This window comes from Triplophysa dalaica, chromosome 18 (genome assembly GCF_015846415.1).
Source record: "Triplophysa dalaica isolate WHDGS20190420 chromosome 18, ASM1584641v1, whole genome shotgun sequence".
Classification (NCBI taxonomy): Eukaryota; Metazoa; Chordata; class Actinopteri; order Cypriniformes; family Nemacheilidae; genus Triplophysa; species Triplophysa dalaica.
The window spans coordinates 18,792,376-18,807,951 of NC_079559.1; the positions used below are offsets into that span (position 1 = coordinate 18,792,376).

Sequence of the window (15,576 nt, forward strand, 5' to 3'; positions counted from 1 at the left end):
AACGTGTTGTGGAATGTCTGGGCACATACCACGAATGAAAGGACGTTCCTCTACCTAGAAGCAGGAAAGATAGTGAATGTAAATCTGGTAGCAGCTGTTCGAGGCTGAACAAAGCTTAAAACTCATGCCAGGAAATATTGGCCCTGGTATTGCCACAGAAACCACAAGGAGAAACATGAAGTCGAGTATAAATTCAGCTTACAAAGAGATGAGATCATGTGACAGATCAGAAATGAATTTGGGCTTTCTCATTCTTTCTCTGACTCGCTCAGATAGCTGAAGTACCGATCGGCGTGTGAGAAGCACAAAAGCTGTCTTGTGAAAGCTCAGCAGAAAGAGAGATGCTCGGATAACCATGCACATCTCACAAGTGCTGATGCCACAGTTAAGGGTCACCCTGACACAACGGAAAAAGGGAGTGTGTGTGCCAGCGAGATTTGACTGTTAGAGAATTAAACAAGATAAAAGTTATTTCATGTTGCACAAAAAACTAGTGAAGACATATTTGTTGTTACCAAACAACAATGAATGTGATTACTGTGTTGTGTATGGCAACAGCCTAGCAAGTGAGACCATCCTTAATGTCAATGTATTTATATGGTCCAATGCCATCTTTACCTGTTCATCACTCACATGGCAAAAAAAATACTTAGGAATGTTAATAAATAGTAAAAGTATATAATTAGTGGAAACGATACATAAAAATGAGATATAGAGACCTGTTGGAGGGCAGGTTCTTACCTGGAAAATGTGTTTCTTGCATAGTGCATGATACTGTCAAAATCATAGACCTCCCCGAGTGAGTCCACCTCACCAGGCTCCATCTTCAAAAAGTTATACTCTTGTCCTGTGGGAGGATACCAAGAACGCTCGTGAAAATAAGTGATGTCTGTGTCTCATTTATTCAGTTTTAACTTTTGTTTCACAGTTTGCTTAGAAATTATTATATTACAACATTATATACTTTTCGGATTATTCTGTTATTATTCTGCATATTCAATACATTTAGAGCAGCACTCTGGGAACATTCCCAAGTATAGATGGGGGGTAAACATAGCATACAAGTACTCAAGCGTATATCCTGTAAATTGGCAATTATTCTGAAAGCCGCTAAGTACTGTGCAAAAACAAGTTAAAATACATTTGACAAATCTATAAAATTTCCTCAATGCATGTCAACCCACTGACATTTTTAAAGCTAAAGAATACATGCCCTCATTTAGTACAAAGATGTATGGTGTGCCACATAATAAGGATGTAATAACGACGCTTCTTCCATAGATATTGTCAGTCCTTATTTCATATTGTACATTTGTCTTTGTTCATGGGTGTGCAGCAAAAAGATTTTATGAATTTTCAGCTTCACAGACAGATCTGTACATGTGTTGGTTGCCAAAATGACCTGTGGTGAGTTATTTTTGGGTGTACAGTGGCACTTAAAATAACTTTAACCCTTCAGGCACATCTACATTCAGTATATAAGAATTTAATTGAGAGCCACAGATAATGCTAGACCTTGTCACACATCCAACTATTTTCAATCATTTTAAATGACTTTAAAGGGGTCATATGACACAGCTGACACAAATATTATCATTTAAAAACAGGTTTATAAACGCTGTATTTTCCACAAACCGTGCATGTTAGTATCTCATCTTTGCCCCGCTTCTCTAAAACGCGTGAAGTTCATCGTTTTGAAAAGTGAGGTGTGCTATGATTGGCCAGTTAAACAGTGCGTGGTGATTGGTTGAATATTGCAAGCGTGTGACGGAAATGTAACTCCTCTTACCATATTTGGAACATCAGGTTACAAAGCATTTGTACTGACAGGTACGCCCACCCAACTTGCAGTCTATGTCAAATCCACGAATTGATGTAGATTTGTGGGGGTGTGGTTACAGAAGGCGTTTCAGGCAGGTCTGGGTGAGCATTCGCTTTTAGATAGAAAGCCTGTTTCCGACACTTTAACTTTCGCAATTTTCGTGTCTAATACATGCATGGGCAACTTATAACACACCAAAGACACAGAAAACGTAAACATACCATATGACCCCTTCAATGACGACTGGTGATTTTCAAGGAGCTTTGTATGTCAGTTTATTTCAAGTTCACACATGTTTCCTAGCAGAGTTCCCACATGTGTAGTATCACATTAAATATAGACTCAACTAATAACCGTACAATGTCTAAATAGACTTTTGTCATTTTGTGACAACAGTAGAGTGTATTTAAATGCTTGCAAACGTGTTGTGAAATGTAACAAAATAAGGTCTACTTGTAATACTGGTCTTACAAAATATCGAACCAAATATAATGTATACAGTGTTTAACTGTTATAACTGTTTAACTGTTGTGGCAACTGTAAATTTGTCAAATTTGTAAATATTGTGTAACAGAAGTTTCACATCAAATATTCTGTACAGCATTCTTGAAGAGAAATGGATATGCAGGTGGGATTTGTGCTGAGCTCAGCAAGCAAGAATGTGTTTTACAAAATGGGCCACGTTGTTCCAAGCATGTGGTGTAACTGCTGATTATGTTCTCTGAATATTGGCACGAAACTATGTTTTGTGCTTTTTGCCTGAGCTTGCCTCACTTAACATTAACGCATCTGTTCAATCTTGCATATTACCATAACAATTTCAGTTTTACCACAATATATGCAGATACGTCACGCACCATTTGTACGTGAATATAATCAACTGTTAACTATTAAACAATAAGCTATGTTAACTATGTTAACAATAAGCCCCAAGAAGCAGTTTGCCTAAAACACCTAATCTGTTATAAAATGCAATTGTAACCCACGGCTTCTCCGGGCTTATTGCTTTTATAAAACGGTTAATCCGTATGCGCCGCAAGGTTTCATAAAATAAAGTGATATTAACGCAGCGTAATGCGGTCAGAAGATTTAAATCAGGGTATTTTATAACAGCTTAGAACTGGGCTCAACCAATCAGGATCGAGGACCAGAGATGACCCATTCATAATGATGATTTTAGGGTGAGTTTTTTTTTTATAAATTTGTCATACCTGGCTGAATGTTATCCCGTATAATACTGACGTGATCGTCTCTGTCGGGCCGCGTGTGCTCGTGCCAGAATCCGATCACGTGACCAAGCTCATGCACCACAATTCCAAACTTGTCACAGTTTTTCCCGATGGATATAGCCTGAGGACCTCCTCCCCTCCGTCCAACATATGAACAGCACCTGTGAAAGCGAGGCACCATGGTTAATAATATACATCATTTTATTGGATACTTTATTTTATTGTATTGATGACAAAGGCATAAAAAGTAAAATATAAATACTAGGGTGGTATGGAATGTAAATATATACACTGACAGTCATTTCCCCAATTTCTTTTTTACAAAATGTGAGACCCTGTGCTGCATTTAAAGTTCCTATATATGTATTTTATAATTATTTATTCGCCTGACTTGTTTGTTTCTTTTCTGTTTTTGCACATTTCCTATTAAAAGAGTAGAGCAGGACATATGGAAAGGCTTCTTTTATTTTATAAACAGCCAGTAGCTTTGAGTTTACTTCACAGCCACAAACCATGATTTGATACTTCCCACCTGGCAGGTGGTTTTAGGTAGAGGAACATATTTACAATTGAGAGAATTTAACAAACAGTGTCTTCAGCATTTTGGTCTGTTTTCCCAGAAGAGAAAGACAGTAGAAGCATATCTGCTAAACGTTTATGTTGGAACACGTTAGCATATAGGCAGCTCAAAACGAATAGACACCTAAAAACCCAACACAAGCACAAAAACACACAAAACGCAATATAACAATCTCTTTTTGAAAGGTCATGTTATTTGTGAGAGAAAGACCGCTGAGAGCTGGCTAACACACATCCACGGCACACACAAATCACAAACACAAACCTACACCCACAGACTGTGTGGGTGCAAAAAACACTCTTTAATTACTGTGCACCCAGCAGAAATTCTACCTTGAACTTTGCACAGCGTGGACAGGCATCGCCTGAACACACACACAGACACACACAGAGGCTCATCAGACCATGGCTCCCCCCATTGGCAACTACCGCTGGCTGCAAAGGGCAAAAAAGCGTAACTTATCATCACCTCGCTAGCCCCAGTTCCACACACACACAGCGTTTGCTTGTCCATCATGGCCTGCAGTGAGACATAAAGAACGCCTGCACTTTCTTTTAAGAACTAAAAATGACTAAAAAGGCGGCCCAGGATGAAAACAGTCGTTTTCCTTGACTGCTCGACCGCAAAGTCTACTTAAACAAACAGAAAGCAGACTGTCTATGTAACATTTATCTGTCAATGTTACTTTTTCCTTGAAGGGATAGCTCACTCAAAATTGAATAAAAAATCATTTTTGGGTGAACTATCACTTTAACGGCTCCATGAAAATGTCTCTTTAAAGGCGCAGTTTTTGATGTACAGCGGCCACTAGCGTTGTATTATAGATTTGCAGCGAATTGCTCCGTCCGAACACGACGGTGGCCACCATAGTAATAAACTAACATTTAATCCGCGGGTCACATGCGTTCCAAACCGTAGACTACGATCCGTACGGATCACCCACGATCAATTTCACCACTATACCGCAGAGGAGAGGAAACACGCAGTGTAGTGTTGTTTGTCCGTTTAGGGCTGCTGTAGAAAACATGGCGGCAAATTCAATGTATGTAGGCCCGCTCTGTATGCAGATATAAATAGCTTATACTAAGGTATAAGAAACATAACGGTTCATTACGTAAGGTCTTTGTACACATCTGAAGAAAAAGTTTTGAATATTATATTGCAATTCTGTCAATAGATCCTTCTTAAAACCCTGTATTCTTCCTTTAAGGACTAAATTGTCTCATTATTTACCTTCATGCCATCCCACATGTCCAAATAACTCCACTGAGTTATTAAATATTTTATGAAAATAAATCCTGGGCTTGTGAAAGAGAACTATTCATATGTTGAGCTTATTTAGGACAATTACAATGTAAACAAACAGATCCAAGTCCTATGAGTCGATGACTTCGAAACTCTTGCATGTCTCATGACAAACAAACACAAGAAACAACCCTAAAGGAAAATAACATGACAGCAATTTAATATGAAATGATTCACTTGTGTTCAGCTAAAGATAGAATGGCAGACATCTAGGATGGCGTGAAGGTAAAATTATGAACTTTATTATTTTGGGTATTAAATCCAATCAATGTCTAATAAAATGCCAAATAGAAGGAGAATGTCCTCTACCCCTTTAAGTACACACGTTCTGTTACATGTATCTGCAAAAAAATTACAATTCTGTCATCTCTTACTCACTCTCAAGTTGTTTCAAACCTCTACAAATGTCTTTGAAGATATTTTGAAGAAAGTGGGAAACTACACCGTACACTATGGTAGTCAATGGTGCCCCAGAACTGTTAGATTACAAACATTCTTCCAAATATATTATTTGTTCTGGGTGAATGGCGAACAAACTGTGACTACCTATACCTCTATATATCTGTGTCATTCACATGTAAATGTGCTTATGGTTGCAATACCATAACATCATGATTTCCGAATGACATGATGGTTTTACTGCTTAGCTTTAATACTTTTTTTTGGTGGACTGACAATGAAGCTTTGTGTGAACAAGTTCAAGTAGGCTACACATTACATCAAACTCTGTGTTCACTTTGAAAAACTCCAATTTCAATAGATCAAAAACCCTATTTCTGCAGGGGAAAACAGCTATATGGTGCCAACATTAATTCCATGGCTCCGATTTGTCAAACAAGCTGGTCTGAACTTCTGACACCCCATGAAAGCATCTACAGGGAGCCTTTGTGAGAGAATAAAACCCATACTTTCAGGTGACAAGTCCCGTGGTGAACACTGTGACAAAGTCGCCTGGTATTTCCTCAGTGAAGAATAGAGCAATCGCTAGGTCAAGACACGAGGGCCCACACACACACGCAAAGCCTTTTATTGGCACACAACAAAGATAACCCGGAGCAGTGGAACAGGACAGAAAAACATTTAGGCGATAAATCAGGAAGAGCTTGAAAAAGAAAGGCCGAGTAAAATAAAGAAGAAAAGCACATGCTCCACATGAGCAGGATAGACAGACGTGGTTTCTTCCTGAAGGAGTCAAAGACATCCAGCTGCTGTGGAATCATTTAAACATACTACAGACAGAAACACAAACTCTGTTATGAGACTCACACACACACTTACCCACACGGCCGGTAGGTGAAGACGATGTAGCTCTCCTCTGTTGTTCTCTCAATGAAAGTCACGCATGTGTTTTTTTCCCAGTGTCTCATAGCCTGTCTGAATATGGCTCTCTGGCTACCTGTATAACACACCCAAACACACGCAATCCAGTTTATTAATTGTTCAGCTGAATAAAAGGCATTAAATGATAGGTCAGAGCCAAAATCGAATGTTTCATTATCCACATATTTCCTAATTTTTATTTTTGTCTAAGGCATTAATTGATAGGACAATAAAAAAATCAGTCAAAATCGGGTAGGCCAAATTTAAGTGAATTGTCAAATTTGTTGGCAAAATCACAGCAAATCTAAAAGTCACAGCCAAAATCGAATGTTTCAATATCTACATAATTTCTAATTTTTATTTTTGTCATAAATCATTTTCATTATTCACCGTTTATGTTTGTCACTGGGTTTTGCAAAGATCTAACTAATTTAAAGTATTAAAAAGTGCTTGTCAACTTTAACAACACAGTTTGTTATCATATAAAAAGTACTGTGTTTTTATCCATTTCCTGAAAAACAGCCAATTTGGACAGGACAACGTTGCAGAAGGACAGCGACGATATTCAGCTTTGTGAAGAAGATTTTGGACCGATGAGATTTTTGAAGGCGGGGCTACCCACTGCCAACCATATCGAGGACCCTCATTGATAACTGCATTCATTATATCAAAATATTTTAATTTAAGTGAATATTCTATGACATAAATAATTTAAAAACATAGTTTGTACTTTTGTTAATAATTCTTTATTTGCTAATTTGTGTACATCATATTTTATTAAAATGATATGAAATGCCAACATAATTTACATTTACGCATTTGGCAGGCGCTTTTATCTAAAGTGACTTACTTTGCATTGTACTATACATTTCTGAATAAGTGCAATCCCCTGGGATCGAACCCATGATCTTGCTGTTGCCAGCGCCATGCTCTAACCACTGAGCCATAGGAAAGCTTGAATGGCAAAATATGTCATTTTTGCCGGAAGACGTCGCAGAATATAACAAAGCCGTAGCTTGATAACTAAAGGCTTAGTGCAATACTTTTGCCTAACCTTCTGAGCAGCGCCGCATGAAGTTGAACACATCTATGATTTCTTAAAGCCGGGATAACAGATGTTTACAGGTAAACAGAGGAATACAATTTGAATTTCTCCGGATTCAAACATTGTTAAAAACATCTGAGACAATAAAAGCACATGTGAATATAATAAATAGCGCTGCGCTAGTATTTATATATTTTTTGTCCTTAAGGTCCTTGTCGAAGGCCTGCAAACCATTTGAAGCTGTGACTATAATCATGATAGAGCACAGCCTCTCACTTACCACTGAAGTTCCCACTGATGACATAAGGGATGACACCCTCAGGCCACACCCTCTCAGGTCTGGAGGTCGCTGCTCTCTTCCTGCGGCGGGACCCCTGAATGGATGCAGTATTGTTTGGACTCGTCTCATTGGCTAGTGAACCTACCATTTCCAACATCAAATAAACACTGAGGTGAGATGTTACATACGTTAGATTTACATTTAAGATTATGATTTCTTCCCAAACAACACAAAGTGGCCCAACAAATCAGCAATATAGAAATCATTTAAAAATGTTTACACAAATACAATTTCCTGGGATTAAGCTAAACAGACCGGTCTTATCTAAAGCTTGAACCCAACCCTTGTTTCTAAAGAGTAACTATGTATAAAGTCCAACTAAAGAGGAATTATGGGAGGAATCATGATCGCTTTCCCCTTTATGTCTTGAGTAATAATTACGAGAAGTTGGCAAAATAGTTTTTGACAGGCTTTTCTCAGCTGGTTTATTAACTTGTGGAATAAATTTCTCTTGCCGCGTTTTCGAGCACCAATTAAGACTGAGGCAATGTTTATTATAAAGCACTTCCATATGTGTGCGCACACAAAGTCACACATGCACACACACACACACTTTGACTTACCGGTCTCCGTGTTATTAAGAATTGTGACTGTTCTCTGGGCTAGATTTATAATGCGGTCCACTGTAAACATGCGCATGTCTTCTTCATCAAGTGCAATGTCTCCTAGAAAGGCAACTGAAAACAACACAAAAAAGAACAGTTTTAATTTCAAGACAACAATCGTTCATGTAAAGCACAAACAAGGCGGGTCAAACAACAAAATACCCACAGCGATCCTTGACACTACATACTTAAAAAAAGGTGCTGCAAAAGGTTCTTCTAAGCCATAGGAGAACCTTTTGGTACCATAAAAAAGCTTTAACATCTGAAGATTATAAAAAAGTGAAAAAGAAATGAATATTTAAAGAACCTTCCACATGCTTATTTGTGAAACCAAAAATAGTTTTTCTATGACATCGCTGTGAAGCACCTTCATTTACTATCATTTACTCATTTACTAATAAAAGTCAGTCTATCCACCATTAACACTTGTAAAATGCTTAGTGGCGAATTTGTTTTTGTGGGTAAATTCGCAATGTTTGTGGCAGATGCCTACATTTCTTCAAACGGTTATTGAAGAACACCCCCAATGAAGCTTGCAGGGTCTAGCTAGCTGATAGAAGCATCATGTTTTTTTAATGATCATCTGCGATGCCATTTATAGATGGGGTCATCACTCGGCCCGTGATAAATAAATCATGCATCGGGAGAGAAAGCGAGAGAGAAAAAAGCTGATTAGTATCACAAATATAAGTGTGCAACGACAATGAATAAGGAGCTTCTTACAATCTACACAAGATGCTGACCTTGATGGAAACACATGCAATTCACAAAGTTTAATGAGCTCTTTAGGATTCTTTGTGTCTTTGGAAACTTTGATTGAAGTGAGTAAATCAACTGAATAGTTAAAAGCAATGTGCAAGTGTGCAATGACAGACTAAAGAAATAAGAATTGTCTGGAACACAACGCATTAAGAGGGACCATATTTGGCACATCTGTTGCATTTTCCCCCACTTTCAATTCCAGTTACTTGAATTGCCATTGTTGATACCTGAAGAACCTTTTATTCGCAAACAGTTAGGTTCTTCTAATGTTAAAGGTTCTTTATAGAACCAGTTACAGAAAAAAAGTTATTCTATGGCATTGTTAAGCACCTTTATTTTTAAGGCAAGCTAATTTTATTTGTTATTTAGTTTATTTATATAGCACATTTTATACACAATGCTTCAAAGTGCTTTACATAAAAGTAATTAAAATAATAATCTAAATAATCACAACAATAAAACAAGGAATTTAAAAACCTTAAAAATTATAAACAAAAAGTATTTAAAGTTAATTAAAACCGTTTAAACTGATTATACATGAAATATAATGCTCATTCAGAATATGCATAGCAACATGAGTTTTGAGTCTGCAATTAAATTTTAATTGTTGAAATCTTTTTTAAGAGGGCAGGCATGCAGAACTCCAATTTTCAGATTACTTTAGACAAGATTTGAAAAATTCTATCATATATCAGGGTTAATACAACACCTACTATATTTATATATGTGACCCCAGGACGACAAAACCAGAATTTAGGGTAAATTTTTAGAAATTGAGATTTTTACATAATTTGAAAGCTGAAGAAATAAGCTTTATAGAAAATGTTAAACATTGTAAAGTCAGCGAGCAGTTCGAAAGTAGAGCACATTCTTTCTCCTAATGAGGGTTGAAAAGGAGAAATTATGAAACACGGAGACGTTTTACGAGACTCGTAACGCTGCTTATTTGCTCCTTTATGAAAATGTCCCAGTATGTGTGGGTTTTGTCATGATGTGTGAAAAAGTGAGACAGGAACAGATCAAAAAGACCTATAGCCCACTAATAACCCAGCCCGAGGCCGTAGGGCAGTGGAGCAATGACCTGTAGCTTCCTGTACAGGACAATAAAGCTGATTATTCCTCCACCAAGTCTTCTGCGTCTGCAATGAATATTTCAATACTTTATGGATAGGTTTGACATCCACAACACTACACAAAACAATATGTTTTATCTTCTAAAGAACATAATTTGTTCTTTCACATTTGGAAAAGAAAAAGCAGTTTGACCCAAAACAAACACAGCCCATCATAACTGACCAGTGAACGCAAAGTGTCCAGTGTTTATTAATAACTATTTATGCTTTAAAAGATATAGTTCTCCCAAAAATGATCATGCTGTCATCTTTTACTCAGCCCTAGCTGTTTCAAACCTGTAGAAATTGGTTGTTCTAATGATCGCAAAACAGTTCTGCAGACAGTTCTCGGGCCCCATTGGCTACGATAGTAGCAATACAATTTACTATTGGAATTAATGGTGCCCAAGAACTGTGTAGTTTCCTTTATTCTTTAAATATCGTCTTTTGCAGGTTTTAAACAACTTGAGTAATTCATGACAGAATTTAAATTTTTGGGTAAACAATTGCTTCAAACAGTCTATTATAAAATGGCTGTATCTAAAGCTATAAACAATGCTTTTCTCTTTCTTCAAATCTCATTTTTGTATTTAGAAGAAGAAAGTCATACATGTTTAAAATGACATAAGGGTTAACAATGATGCCAGAATCTTCATTTTTGGGTACTATCCCTTGTGTAAATTCCACACTTTTGCACATATAATGAAAAAATAATTTTGTTTTCAAAACCGGTATCCTTATCTAGTGCTAGACATTATACCACTACCTGAGAATACAAATATCTTCTAGGGGAACAACATAAACCGTTACTGTCACTATTTATATAAAAGTAAAAGGAAATTGTGCAACTTTTTAATTACTATAATTATCTTTTCACGCCATTATAACACTCACTGTTGAATATCCGGTCTGCTCTTGTATGTCTACAGACAAATTTCACTGACTCTAAAAACAGGCTGAACTAAAAACCGTTGACAGCACTGAAATAACAGGGTTTTACTTCTCAAAGTACATCCACACAGACAACCACAATCCATGAGAAAAACCATCCTAACATGAAGCTCCAAAAGAAACATCTATAAGAATAGTTTCTTCTCATTGGACTTTTCATTGCAGTACCCGAACTTAAAGGGATAGTTCACATTCAAAATGAAAATAATGTCATTATTTACACGCCATCTTGTCAATTCAACCATGTATGACTTTCTTTCATCTGCAGAACACAAAAGTAGATATTTGGAAGAATGTTGAATACAGAAAACCATTGGTCCCCCTTGACATTGGTTTTTATGTCCATAATATAGAAGTCAATGGGTACCAACAGTTTTTGGTTAGCAACCTTTTTCAAAATATCTTCTTTTGAAAGAAAATCACACAGGTTTAAAATGACTGGGTGAGTAAATGATGGTTTCTCATGAAGGTGAACTATTCCTTTAAATCTATGGGATTTACTTCATTAAAACAACAGACAATAAATCAGTTAAACGTTAAAAACGATTTATGGTATGGTATTCATAAAAAATAATGTTAGTCTCTCTGTCTTTGTTATACACGAGTCACGACACAGAGGAATTTAAGTAAATGACTTTATACGAGGCTTTAGACTAAAACTGACCAAAACAAAGGTATAAATTCTCCCGACAAGATCAGACAAGAAAAGAGATCTGATAAAAAATTGCCAAGACGAAACGTTTCTCTTGCTAAAACTAACATCTCTCCCAAACTCAGACACAGATAAAAGGGGAAGACACAACAAGTTTAATGATGCCATACAGCATGTTTTTAATAAATCTGAGAGATCTTGAAAACCTGTCCAGAGGTGTTCTCATAAGAACCAGTTACCAGATGTCAGCAGTTTTATGAGAAACTACAGTGATAATGAATGCAGACAGACGCGTTTTACTCTTTCCTAAAAAATAATAAAAATGCTTCATTCGCACCAAGAAACACTTTAAGGCAAAGTTATGCTGCCTTTAGGTCATGTTGGAATTATTGTAATTACAAGATTTAGCAGCAGCAAACATAAACGCCACCACAATTACCCGTCGTAAAACTTTGGATTTTCTTCAAGCCTTTTAAAATCATGATAAATAAAGAATCATGGTAAAAACCTATTTGTCTAAATCATCAAGGTTAATTATTAAGACTAGTTTAGTTATTTTTAATTTCCAAAGAACAAACATTACGGCACAAAGGTTTAATGCCAGCGTTTAAAGATCAGGTAAAATTCTATTTCATGCATTCTGACTTCCATACACTGTTAAAGGGGCTGGCTTCTCATGCTTAACATGGTCAAATTGTTGAAAAAGTTGGACACATGACGTATTATTTCTGTGCTTGATACACTACCTCAGCACTTCGACTTGTTTTGGAAAGTTTTTTAAAAGTCTGGATCAATGTTTCGTAACAGCGATCCTGTTCGTTTTATTAGGCAATTCTCCCGGAAAATCATGCCCAGGGCAAGGCGAAAGTTTTGCCTGTCCATGCACCAACCCACAAGTGATAGGAAGACCCGCTTACCATCAAGATTTGCTGCGCTGTGGGTTCGTTCACGGCACTTTAGTGATGGATGTTATATAAACGGTGGATATAACGCTGTATTTGGAGATCGTTTGAAACTGATAGATGGCCCGACCAAGTGCTAAAAGATACCGGACATAAACTGCACGCGGTAAGTCAAACTAAGTCATACGTCTGTGTTTTGTTCAGAATCGGCGTGTACGTGCATTATGTAAAAAAAACACGAAGGGTTATTGCGAAGATGTGTGCTCGTACTGTAGTTCCGTCCGAAATAATCTTACAGCTGTATCTCTCTTTTATAAATTTGATCAAACTAATACTCTTCGAAGATATGACGTATGCAACACCACTGTATATGTTTTCAAAATAATTTGAGATTGGCAGAAACTGCGTGTGTTACCCGATCTTTAAGGGTCTGTCCTTACACCGCAAAACATAAACGAATGAAACGAAACATCACTCTCCAAACAAATATATAAAAAATGCTATATTTTGCTTTCTGAACAATGCTAAAAGGTTTCAGAGTATACAAGTGCATTAGGGCGTACACAGGAACTCCAAACAATCGTACGAAAGAAAGCCCCCATCTAAACTACGACTGAAACCCAAACAAACAGTTGCTAGGCCACAAACCTCTGATCTCACAAACCTGGACTCCCAAGGTCTCAAGGGAGAATGCCAGCGACACATGGCACACACAGACCTAGCCAGACGGAAATTTATCGTCCGTACAGCTCGAGTCCTGAATTTCACCCTCCAAAGAAAAAGACACAATCTACTGTATCTCCCCAAACTTCTCATTCTAGCGCGTAATGTGCTCCATCAGAAGCCAAGGGGAGTAAGGACAAGTGCACTATAGCAGCTCCCTTGTTTGGTTTCTTCGTACAGAGGTGGTGGCACATTTTATCCTTGTGTCCCCGAGGGATTCCCCTTTCAATCCCTCTGTCTCACTAGCTCGAATTCCTCATCGAAAAAATCCCAATCCTAATGCTTTCTATAAACCGAAATGAGAAAAGCTAATCAGGGCGTAGGGCTTGAGATAAAAGAATGACAGAATCTCATCACTCATGGCCTTAAGGAATCGAAGACATTGTCAGAACATAAGAGCCGTGAACTGATGAACTTCACCGATCGATAAATAATGACAGGAAACGAGAGGTGGTGATTTTTATGAAGTGGCATAAAGGAGCACGGTGGCAGATTGAGGTTTGCCGTTCTTCATAAAGACATATAACAGCTGCAAAATAACCTCAGCACCCATGCATGCTCTAGATTTGATGTTTAAAACAAAGAAATCCTATTGGGAGTAATTTGTGGGTGTGACTGCCAGTCTGTAAGGTTTTCTAGCGAGATACTAACTATAATTGGAACCAAAAACATCAACATTATTATCTATGGGTTGGCAACAAAATGATAAAGACGTAAAAATGATGGTCTCTTGAAAATCAAGTTTTAGAGGGAGAAGCATACCAAGAAAATACATTGCAGAAACGTTCACATTCTCCACACGTCTTTGATTCAGTAATAACATGGAAGCAAAAATTTTTTTACATTAAGAAAGTTGTAAATGTTAAACTTTGTAGGAACATCTGCTTAATGTCAAACTGACATCATCAACATCAAATAGAAGATGAATGCCATACTAGCTATAAAAATTCAGTATTTTTACGATATTGCCCAGACAATGAAGAAATGTCTAAAAGTCTTAAATGATAAAGTACGGTATTATAACAAAATACGGATGAACATCTTAAAAAGCACAAATTAAACAATTTCAAGATCGCAAAAACATCTGCTGAATGTCAATATACAATTCAGCATGTATGTTTGTATGCAAATGAGCAATGATCTTTTCAGACATCTATTTCTCTGTCTTTGTAATATTGGTAGAACTCTGTCTTCCGAGGTAATAGACTAAACAACCAAGAGTCATAAAGTTTACCTTCTCATCTATGTCTGCAAGGCATTATAATAATACACCGTCCCACATAAACACAAACTGATAATTAACCTATGCAATTTTTCCTGTCAATCAAAGCATTCAAACAGATTTTGCTGTGAAGCTGGAATGAAAATACAATTAAAACAGGACAACGGTAGCTCTGCTGTAGATTGATTAGGTTCAAAGGCTTAGCGTTGACACTTTTAAGTGGATCTTTAATGGCATCACAGCACCAGGTTAGCTGGGTAAGCTTTTTGCTTTACTTTCATGCCATTTTCCATTGCCTGGCCCGTCTCGACAATCCCCTCCAAATACATTGGACATTTTGTTTCATTTATAAAAGCCAGTTTGGCACCTATTTCACCAAAACTGGTTTCTATTCAAAGCCCTGAGGCTATAACATTTGAGGTCTAGACAAGTCTTAAAGTTACCACCCACAAAATTAGAAATTTCTCCCCCTTCAGCATCTTTGAGGTAAACAGTGGGAAAGCACGGCCTAGGGGTCTTAATGCAGACGCACATTAGACTACAAGCCCGCTGCGCATGATAATACCAGTCACGGCCACTACAGCGGTGCCTACTTAAATGCAAACGCTCAATTCACATTCATGAAGAGACAGTCTATTAGATGCTGAAGGCTGGTCTCAGAAAAGACCCTTACTGTAGTTTCACTTACCACGTGATGCAAAATCAACGAGCCAACAACAATTCACTCACAGTGGGACTTGTTGATTTGGGGTAAATAATGCTGCTTAAACCTCTAAAGTGGGGCTTATTACTGTTTTTGAGAGGATTGATGGAATATTATAAAGAAGACGCATGGGTCGTATTAATATCCAGAATAAAAACGATACAAGAAATGTTATTTGGCTCAAAGGAACAGTTGACCCAAAAATGGAAATTCTGTCTTTATTTACTCACCCCCAAATTGCTCCAAATCTGTATAAATGTCTTTGTTCTGTTGAACACATAAGAAGACATTTTGAGGAATTTA

The 15,576-nt window shown here is 37.2% G+C and overlaps 1 protein-coding gene across 2 annotated transcripts in view; it reads right to left on the reverse strand.

Annotated features, from left to right (window-relative positions):
* The window catches only part of bmp1a (bone morphogenetic protein 1a), a 55,872-nt gene that overhangs the window by 26,604 nt on the left and 13,692 nt on the right, over positions 1–15,576 (reverse strand). The window contains exons 1-6 of one of the 2 annotated variants that reach the window (XM_056729592.1): positions 8,740–8,912; positions 8,205–8,318; positions 7,582–7,722; positions 6,215–6,332; positions 3,034–3,212; positions 742–847 (exon numbers count right to left, since the gene is read on the reverse strand). In XM_056729592.1, coding sequence (XP_056585570.1) covers positions 742–847; positions 3,034–3,212; positions 6,215–6,332; positions 7,582–7,722; positions 8,205–8,280 — 620 coding nt within the window. In that variant the 5' untranslated portion in view covers positions 8,281–8,318; positions 8,740–8,912. Of the gene's footprint in view, positions 1–741; positions 848–3,033; positions 3,213–6,214; positions 6,333–7,581; positions 7,723–8,204; positions 8,319–8,739; positions 8,913–15,576 lie in introns of those variants that run through there. The other variant, XM_056729591.1, reaches the window with a different exon arrangement.